General features: G+C 37.2%; 1 protein-coding gene and 1 long non-coding RNA gene across 2 annotated transcripts; both read right to left on the bottom strand.

Moving 5' to 3' along the window:
- Nucleotides 1–384: 384 nt before the first annotated feature.
- Nucleotides 385–1,055, bottom strand: LOC114914903 (uncharacterized). The gene is made up of 3 exons (XR_003803597.2): nucleotides 966–1,055; nucleotides 766–860; nucleotides 385–674 (listed from the first exon to the last, which is right to left on the bottom strand). It is a non-coding gene; the product is annotated as an uncharacterized LOC114914903 (long non-coding RNA).
- Nucleotides 1,056–1,283: 228 nt separating this feature from the next.
- LOC145955077 (disease resistance protein RPM1-like) lies at nucleotides 1,284–9,177 on the bottom strand. Its single transcript, XM_083069779.1, has 2 exons — nucleotides 7,115–9,177; nucleotides 1,284–2,042 (listed from the first exon to the last, which is right to left on the bottom strand). Exons 1-2 carry the CDS (start codon nucleotides 9,158–9,160, stop codon nucleotides 1,284–1,286), a joined length of 2,805 nt encoding a protein of 934 aa, XP_082925905.1. The 5' UTR covers nucleotides 9,161–9,177.
- Between the last annotated feature and the right edge of the window lie 1,482 nt (nucleotides 9,178–10,659).

Genomic DNA, 10,659 nt, shown 5'->3' with positions numbered 1-10,659 from the left:
TAAAAAGTGGTAGATCAAATTTAATTATCAGATCAATTTTAAAATTGATTTTATATAAACAACGTAGTTTTTTATGCTAAAATCCTAATTTGGTACCTTATAATATTAAAAAAAATTAATTTGATTTCATTTTAATTTATGAGTTCAATTTAATTCCAATTTATTTTAAAATACTTTAATGTGGGACTTCCGTCCAAATTTTACAAGCGGTGTTAAATCATTCTCACCCATGATTTGGAATCACGGGCTTGATTCTCATGAACCTTTGCATCCAGTTGGCATCCACGTGATCAAGATTTAACATCGTTTGTAAAATTTGGACGGAAGTCCCACATTAAAGTATTTTAAAAATTGGGATTAAATTGAACTCATAAATTAAAATGAAATCAAATTAATTTTTTTTAATATTATAAGAGACTAAATTAAGATTTTAACGTTTTTTTAATTGATTTTTTTTTAAAACAGTGCAATTCAATTTTAAATTTAAATTGGCTCATTATAATTTTTTTTTACACACCCTAACTTGCACAACATATCAGCCAGCAGTCCTTTTACATTGTAGGATATTGAGTACTTTTATTATACCAAAATCACTAATGTGGGTGACTACAACTGAATCCCATCAATCACTACAGTGTCCACCAGCTTGTGCTTCGTAGCTTGCATTGAAAAACCTGAACTCAAAAGTTTTAAAACAATAAGCAACAATAGCACTCATATCTACGGTACAAACCATATATAGAGCATTGGTGGTAGATTCATTACCTGCTAGCCAGTGAGGTAATTTTGGGATGGTATGGATATAAAAGTTAGATGTTGTCCAATTCTAGCTTATCTTCCTATCTTGAATATTCCACCAACTGTCAAGTGATAACAAATGAATAAGATCTGATATAATACCACCAACAAATAAGGGAATTTTTTTTTATAAAAAAGGCAGGAAGCTATTGTAATAATTTACTCACCTCTTTAGCCAGTCCTTGTGCTTGCTCATAATAAGAATGGCTCGGTCCCAACCTTCAAGAATCCAAATACGCAAATCTCCCTAATCTGTTCATTTGTTCAACCATTTTTAATAAAGAGAAAAAATTTAAGGAGTCATTTTCCTAATTTTTCAATAGAATTCCAAAGGATTACATTTAGAAAACAATTGCATTATTTTAATATTAAAAATAATGTTTGCCTGTCGATCTATATATATATATATATATATATATATATATATATATATATATTAATAAGACGGAAAATGAAAACACCTTTTTTATATAGAAATCTGGACATTATTGGACTTTTGAAATTGACTCTCTCTTTGGGAAAGTCGACAAGTTTGTAATTTGTACATAGGGCACATGTTGGATCATCCAATGCTCTTGTCCTCCATCGTCAGCAATGCTCTGCTCAAATTCATATGGCATATACCTGATATTGAGAACTTCAAGTTTCTCTAAGTGTTGAATGCCATAGGGTACTGTCTTGAGATGTTGGATTTTTTCTAATTGAAGCTTTTTCAAAGAATATAGTGCTCCTCTTCCAATAAAGATGGAATTCAATTTGGACAAATATATAAGCTCTAGCTCCTTTAGTTTTTGAAACCCTCCATCTTGAAAATGCATAGTTTCACCTACGTAAGCATGAGAACTGATAGAGAGGAACAATAAATTTGGCATATCTTCCAGTGATTCCAATGGATCCTTAGTTAACTTGGAATTCTTCAAAGATAATTTCACAAGATTTTGAAGCTGAGGAATCCAATTTGGTAACTTTTTTAACTTCCCATTTAAGAAAAGCTTCCTGACTGTAGATAGGGATGACATAAAGGGCAAGTCAATTATTTCATTGTCATCTTCTGGATAGAGTCTAATTTTTATCCAAAGAGGCTCATAAATATGTAGTGCCTCTAATTGCATCTCATGTATTGAGGCACATAGAGTGTTTGTGTGTTCTTCCCTAAAACTAGCAATCCTCAAATCCTTTAAGTGCTTTAACTTTCCTAGCTCTTTAATCACCAATCCGTCAGGATCTATTTTGAGTACACGTATCTTTTCTGTTAGGTAAGAAAGCAGAAACATGTTAATAAAACCAGCCATTTAGGCGGATCCAGCCATATAGGCGGCAACAAATAAATAAAACTAGCTAGATGATGATAGACAAAGAAAGAAAAGAAAGTAGACAACACAAGAATTTTACGTGGTTCACCCTTACACTAGGGCTACATCCACGGGACCAACTCCGAAAATATTTTATTACCACCTTCCACAAATTGTGGGAATACAGAACTCTTCACTCAACAAACACTCACTCTACAAGAGGAAACTTGTGTTTTTGAGTAATTTCTGAGTTGATTTACAAGTGAAATGGGGAGGCCTATTTATAGTTGAAGCTCCAAGGACAATCTCGTAAATATCCTAAAGCTTAGGGGCAAAATCGTAATTTTCCCTTTTGATTTTTTTCACCAGCACCGAAAGTTGTTTGGCTGGTTTTGGTGGCTGGATTCTTCTACAAATCTCCCCCTCCAGCCACAGTCATCCCGACAAGCTCGATACATCGTCTGAGCTTTTCTCCGGTCACATTCTTTGTTAGCATATCAGCAGCATTTCTATCTGTATGAATCTTCTTTAACTGGAATAACTGCTTTTCAATGGCCAATCTAATCCAGTGATATCTTACATCAATATGTTTGGTCCGAGAATGATACATAGTGTTCTTGCTCAAGTCTAAGGCACTTTGACTATCGCAATAAACTATGTATTCCTCTTGCTTCAACCCTAATTCTTGAAGAAATTTCTTCATCCACAACATCTCCTTTCCAGCTTCAGTAGCCGCAACATATTCTGCTTCAGTTGTGGATAAGGAAATGCATTTTTGCAACTTAGATTGCCATGATATAGCTCCCCCTGAAAAAGTAAATATATATCCTGAAGTGGATTTTCTATCATCAAGGTCTCCAGCCATATCTGCATCTGTATAGCCTTCAAGAATTGGTTTGGCTCCTCCAAATCTTAAACACAGTTTGGATGTTCCTCTCAAGTATCTCAAGATCCATTTTACTGCTTCCCAATGTGTCTTCCCGGGATTTGATAAATATCTACTCACGACGCCAACAGCATGAGCGATATCTGGTCTTGTACACACCATAGCGTACATTAAGCTTCCGACTGCTGAAGAGTATGGAATTGTTGACATTTTCTCCCTTATTGTTGGACATGATTTCTTGCTGAGTTTGAAATGCCCAACAAGTGGTGTAATAACAGGCTTAGCATTTTTCATATTGAACCTCTCTAGAACCCGTTCAATATATCTTTCTTGTGATAACCACAATTTTCCTGCTTTCCTATCTCTGATGATGTCCATTCCTAAGATATGCTTTGCTGCGCCCATGTCCTTCATGTCAAATGCCTTTGACAATTCTACTTTCAGATTTTTGATCATTTGAACATCTTGGCCTACAATTAGCATATCATCCACATATAGGAGAAGGATAAGGAATTTACCATTTGGATATCTGTTGATATACACACAAGGATCTGCATCTGTTCTTTTGAAACCTTGACTCTTTATGAATGAGTCAAACTTCTTATACCATTGTCGTGGAGCTTGTTTTAATCCATACAAGCTCTTTTTCAACTTGCAAACCATATCCTCTTTTCCTTTGACCTCAAAGCCTTCAGGTTGCTCCATATAGATCTCTTCATCTAAATCACCATGCAAAAATGCTGTCTTTACATCAAGCTGCTCCAACTCCAGATCCATGCTTGCTACTAGTCCTAGTATGACTCTGATAGAACACATTTTAACAACTGGAGAAAAGATTTCTTCAAAGTCAATACCTTGCTTTTGGCTGAAACCCTTTACCACGAGTCTCGCTTTATGTCTGACTAGCTTATCACCGTCTTTCTTTAGTTTGAATACCCATTTATTTTTGAGTACTCTTCTTCCTTTTGGCAGCTGTACTAATTCATATGTATTGTTCCTTTTTAAAGAATCCATCTCCTCTTGCATTGCCTTCACCCAGCAGCCTTTGTCTTTATGAGACTGCACTTCTTGGAAGCTTTCAGGCTCTCCCTCATCAGCAATGAGGATGTATTCAGAACTGGGGTACTTTGTAGATGGTTGGCGTTCTCTGGTAGATCTTCTTATTTGTGGTTCTACTTGCCCAGAGGTATAGGATGGCTCCCCCTGCTCATTAGCCTCTGTATCAGGTACAACAACTTCTTCATCTACGCTTTCTTCGTCCCCAAAAACTGGCTCTTCTGTCTCATGTTCTGGTTCTTGGGTTTGTCTTCCATCAGTGGCACATTCTGATGGAACATGAGATGTTGGATTAACACCATCTTCCATAGGTTTTGCAGCTTCCCCACCTTTTAGATCTTCTATCGTCTCGTGCTCATGGAATATTACGTCTCTGCTTCTGACAATTCTCTTCCTTTCTGGATCCCATAGCTTGTAACCAAATTCCTCATTTCCGTATCCAACAAAAACACAAGGAATGGCTTTATCATCCAGCTTTGATCTTTGTTCCTTTGGCACGTGCATAAATGCTTTGCAGCCAAAGACTTTCAGATGAGAGTAACTTACTTCTTTTCCTGCCCAAACTCTCTCTGGAATATCAAAACCCAATGGTACTGATGGTAATCTGTTGATGAGATAGACAGCAGTCTGTACAGCTTCTCCCCAAAATGGCTTTGGTAGTTTAGCCATTCTGAGCATACATCGTACCTTCTCCACAATTGTACGATTCATCCGTTCTGCAATGCCATTGTGTTGAGGTGTGCCAGGAACAGTTTTCTCGTGACGAATACCATACTTGGAGCAATAATCTTTAAACTCCTTTGAGATGTATTCTCCACCATTATCTGTTCGGATACACTTCAACTGTTTTCCTGTTTCCCTTTCTACCATGGCATGAAACTGCTGAAAACATTGGAATACCTGACTTTTTGCTTGTAGCAGGTATACCCATGTCTTTCGTGAAGCATCATCAATAAATGTGACAAAGTATTTATTGCCACCAAGTGATTCTACCTCCATGGGACCACATACATCAGAATGTACTAGCTCCAACTTATTCTTTTTCCGATTGGAGCTCTTTTTGAATGATACTCTATGATGCTTACCGAATACGCAATAATCACAAGGGTTCAAAAAATCTCCTTTGGCTTGAGGAATAAGGGACTGCTTGGCCAAAAGTTGTAATCCTTTCTCACTTATGTGCGCCAGTCGTCTGTGCCATAAATTAGGTGAAACATCATTTTCCACTGCATTTAGTTGTCCTTTACACACCTTTACATATGTCTTGTAAAGCGTGCAACATAACTTCCCTTTTGCTACCACCAAGCTTCCCTTGGTGAGTTTCCATCTGCCACCTTTCATGGAATGTTCATATCCTTCCTTGTCCAGCACATTCACAGAAATCAGGTTCAAACGTATATCTGGAATATGCCGCACATCTTTTAGTATTAATGTGCACCCAACACCAGTTTGTAAGTGGATGTCACCAATTCCCACTATTTGTGAAGTACTTTTGTTCCCCATGTTCACGTGGCCAAAATCTCCTTTTCTGTAGGTGGTAAAGTATTCCCTCTTGGGAACACAATGGTATGAGGCAGCCGAGTCGATAATCCATTCCTCATCTGGTTCTGCAATATGACAACACTCTCCTTGATTACATAAGAGTGTTATTTCATCATCACTGGCTGATGTTGCTGCTGCAGTGTTTCTGTCATTTGCCTGATTCTTGTCCTGGATTTCCTTATTCAGGAATCTACAATTTTTCTTGAGATGGCCTGGCTTGCCACAGTTGTAGCAACTGCGTCTCTCCCTGGACTTGGAATGATCTCTATGCCCTCTTGGTGTTCTGCTTTTACTTCGACTCCTGCGTTCTGTGACAAGAGCATGAGTCTCATTTTTGACAGCATCTCTTCTTCGGATCTCCTCATTGAGTATGCTATTTCTTACCATATTCAATGATACTTTGCCTTCTGGTGCAGAATTACTTAAGGATACTACTAAAGTATCCCAACTGTCTGGTAATGACCCCAAGAGTAGCAATGCTTGCATCTCATCTTCAAGCGTTAAGCCTGCTGAAATTAGTTGCATGACTAGGCCTTCGAAGTCATTCAGGTGCTCCGCTACGGCTCGTCCTTCTTGTAGTTTCAAATTCATGAGCTTTCGCATCATGAATATTTTTGATTGAGCATTCTTTGTCTCGTACATACTCTCTAGCTTCTTCCAAAGAACTTGGGGATCTGTTTCTTTGGACACTTGATTATAGAGAGTAATATCCACCCATTGACGGATGGTACTTAAAGTCTTCTTCTTTAATTTCTTCCAATCACCATCGGACATCTTTTCGGGCTTCGATCCATCGCCTTCAATTGGATCGTAAAGGTCCAATAAATTAAGACGATCCTCCATCATTGACTTCCACAATGAATAATTTGTTGCCGTCAATTTCACCATGGTGCCTGTGTTGCTCTCCATGACTTATCTGCTTCTTCTCGGATCGCTTCTGCAAACTTCTGCCAAATTGGTGATGAAGACCAATTTGCACTATTCACTATTCACGTAAATAGTATTTTTTTTTTTCACAAAATACTATTTACTTGAACAGTACTCTCGCCAGCTGTTTAGCAGAAACAACCGGCTCTGATACCAGTTGTTAGGTAAGAAAGCAGAAACATGTTAATAAAACCAGCCATTTAGGCGGATCCAGCCATATAGGCGGCAACAAATAAATAAAACTAGCTAGATGATGATAGACAAAGAAAGAAAAGAAAGTAGACAACACAAGAATTTTACGTGGTTCACCCTTACACTAGGGCTACATCCACGGGACCAACTCCGAAAATATTTTATTACCACCTTCCACAAATTGTGGGAATACAGAACTCTTCACTCAACAAACACTCACTCTACAAGAGGAAACTTGTGTTTTTGAGTAATTTCTGAGTTGATTTACAAGTGAAATGGGGAGGCCTATTTATAGTTGAAGCTCCAAGGACAATCTCGTAAATATCCTAAAGCTTAGGGGCAAAATCGTAATTTTCCCTTTTGATTTTTTTCACCAGCACCGAAAGTTGTTTGGCTGGTTTTGGTGGCTGGATTCTTCTACATTTTCAAGGGATGTCATGCTTCCAAGACTATCCATTACTTCAATGGAAGATAATGTATCACCCAGAAGATGGCGCAGCTTTCTAAGTTTGCTAATCTCCTTTGCTATGTAAGACACAAATGTATTTCGTACATCCAAGGTCTCCAAGTTTTGGAGCTTACCAATAGATTTTGGGAGACTTTGTATCCGTGTATACCTGAAGCTTAGATACTTCAAGTGGATTAAATTCCCCAAATTTTCAGGAACATCATACAATTGACTGAATTGAGCATAACCAAAATCAAGTACCTTCAACGACATGTATTTTGCAAGGATTTCGCCCATCAAGTGTTCACATAAAATTTCCTTTGTGAAAATTAGAATTGACCGAATGTGTGATCTTTCAACTCTAATCAAATCATAGGAACCTGCTGTTATTGTTAAGCGTCTAACGATCCCACTTGACATTAATTGATTATGCTCATCAAAATATTGACAAAACCCTGTTTCCTTCACTTTTCTAAGGATCATGTCATGTATTAAGTCATGAACACGACATCCTGTAACTTTGCCATCAATGCTAAATGAAGATACTTGCACCAAACTTCTACGGATCAACCCTGATAAATTTTGTTGTGCAACTTCTTCCAAAGTTTTTCCGATTTCATGTTTGACAAGCCCTTCACCTACCCACTGACTAATCAATCTACTACATTTAACTTCATAGTCTTCAGGATACATTCCAAAATACAATAGACATGGTTTAAGATTGTAAGGCAAATCTTCATAACTTAGACTTAAAATTCTAGTTATACTATTTAACTCAGAATTCCTTTCCAACTTTAAACTTAGATTTTGACTAAACAATCTCCATTCGTGTGCACTTTTATCTTTCTGGGATAAAAGACCACCAATGGCCACAATTGCTAGAGGTAAACCTTTACACTTTCTAACAATTTCAACAGATATATCTTTAAGCTCTTCTGGACAACATCCATCAGAACCATACTTAAATGCCTTGTTACAGAACAATCTGTAACATTCTTCCTTACTTAATGGTTCTTCTAGCTTATGCACTTCAATAAACGAAGATTTCTTACAAAAGTCCGCAACTTCCTCGTACCTAGTTGTGATTAATATCCTACTTTTATTGTGATCATCTATCACAACAGATTCAATGTCATCCCAAAATTTTTCTTCCCACACGTCATCAAAAAGCACAACGTACCTCTTGTTCCGCAACTGCTTTTGGATTTCTTCGATCAACGACCTTCGATCCATCCGAGAAGCATTCGGAGGAAGATCCTTCATGCTGTCGCAGCAAAGCTTGTCCAACATATCCCTTAGCAATGCTTCTACATCGTAGTATTGCGACACTGTGATCGATGCATGGCACTCGAAGTCCTTATAGACCTTGTCAAAGACTTGCTTTGCAAGAGTGGTTTTTCCCACTCCTGGAATTCCTACAACAGAGATGACTGTGCGTTCTTGTCGTCCCTTTGTCAACAAATTTTTCAAAACAAGTCTATGGCTGTCAAGGCCCACTACCTCATCTTCCTTAATAAAGAGAGGATCCATTCGAAGTTTGAGCCATGGCACAATTTTATTTCCTCTAAAACCGCTTGTTCTTGGTTCTAAAGGAAATTGCCTTTGGAAGCCATCTCTTTCAGCAGAAACAAGTGATTTAACATCCCGAAGATTATATGCTATTTGAAGGCGAGGGATGAGAGTTTTGAGAAAGTCAACAGCCTCACATAGTAAAGCTGCACATCGAGGGTCATCAAGGTGGTTTTCCTCATTTTCAATGATCTTATATTCATCAATGACATCTTCCATGCGAAAAGCTGCTTCTCTCAGTCGCATCACCCTTTTTTTTATTCTATTACGCTTAGCATCACCTTCTTCAGCTTCAGCCACTTTATCAGCATCATTGATGAAATCTTGAAAGCTCTCTAGTTCTTCTGTAATGTCTGCAACTTCTTTTGGGAGGTCTCTAAGCATTTTCACGGCTTCAACAAGTTTTGGAAGCAAATGCTCACGAGCCAAGGACACTGCAGTTTCTGCCATTTCAATCTAGCTCTCTTTTTTGGTTGTGTTTGTGGTGAGTGCAAAACATCTCTTAATAGTGGTTTTAGTCATAAAATTTGGCACGGCCAAATTAAAATATCATCCACTTGTCCAAAAACACATGGTAGCTAGTTTGACTCACATGAGCGCTGGCCAAGTTTCAGATACAGGTGGGAACGTGCATGGTTGCTAGTACTGACTTTGCAATTTGTTAATGTTGATTAGTTGTCTCCATATCCATATCATATCACGCTACCCAATTTTAAATAAGTTGCTCATATAATATTGTTAAATATAATGTCATGTCATAAAAAGTCTTCGCATCAGACCATAAAAGCAGATTATGGGTCAATCTGGATCTGTTTAAATACAGTTCCAAATCTGATTCTATGTACCACGAAAGTGTGAAAACTAACTATATATTAAAGAGAAAGTCGTGAAAATATTGTGATTTAGCTAATCTGCCAATTAATGCAATTAAACAATAATATATGTTATGGAGAACGTGCGTGGTGTTTGGTGCTTGTCAGCATTATTTTTTCGTGGAGTCAATTTCAGGATTTTCACTGGAATTCCAAAGTACTAGAGAAATTCTTGATATGATGTTACAAAAGAGGGAATAAGTTAACAGCATAGAACTCTCCGTGCAAAGTGCTTTTCTAGTGAACTCGTATATATGTAGGATCAGTAGTGCCTTCCATTACACATTTAAACCAAAAGTTTGAGCTATTATTTTTTTATTGCTTCATAGAGCTGCATGAAACAGTAAGGAGTTGCACCAGATATAGGAAGGACCACATTTTGAATTGTTAAGTCCGAAAATCCTTAGTCACACCTGCCTGAATATTAATACCTGCCAGCCTGAATATTAATAGAACTATATTGCCCCAAGTCCTGCAACACTGTCCATCATAAATTGCATCCTACATTGCTGACCTTCACTCCCTTAAATAAGGTTTGTCCATGATATTTACTGTCATCAATACCACCAAGTGAATCAAAAAATACACCACAAAAAATGAAAATTTAAAACAAAACAACGGTAACTATTGCTGTTGAAGTCCCACATAACCAACCGGCCAGTAGGACCCGTTGAACCGAAGGGTTAGACCAATTCAACTGCAGAGATGTTGTTTATTGCTTTTAAAAAACAATCAAAGGAAAACACAATCTATGAGAATAAAACCCTACTCATGAGAGTGATGAGATTTTGAAACAAGTACACCAAGTCATTATAGCATCGAAATAAAATATGGGTTGTCAAAGCTACAGACTAGGAAAATATTTATAATTTATGATATCCTAGTAAAAGCTTGAAATAGAAGGATTCACAGATATTATAAATATGATGTAGTTCATGTTTCAATATTAGAATTATTAAAAGATAACAACAAAGCAATGGTAAAATTGAAAGATAATGGTATGTAAAGTTGTTGTAATTGAGTTTCACCAATATCACCCTTATGTTTTCCTAAGATCATCTATATATGATTTCTATT

This window comes from Cajanus cajan, chromosome 2 (genome assembly GCF_000230855.2).
Source record: "Cajanus cajan strain Asha chromosome 2, NIPB_CcT2T_4, whole genome shotgun sequence".
Taxonomy (NCBI): domain Eukaryota; kingdom Viridiplantae; phylum Streptophyta; class Magnoliopsida; order Fabales; family Fabaceae; genus Cajanus; species Cajanus cajan.
The sequence above is the reverse complement of the archived record's forward strand: the minus strand, read 5'-3'. Positions and strand labels throughout refer to the sequence as shown.

Excerpts from the sequence above, each read along its gene's own strand:
- LOC145955077 (XM_083069779.1), bottom strand. The coding sequence starts at position 9,160 with ATGGCAGAAACTGCAGTGTCCTTGGCTCGTGAGCATTTGCTTCCAAAA. Across the intron at positions 2,043-7,114 it reads GCATGACATCCCTTGAAAAT|ATACGTGTACTCAAAATAGA; the intron begins GTAGAAGAATCC and ends CTAACAGAAAAG.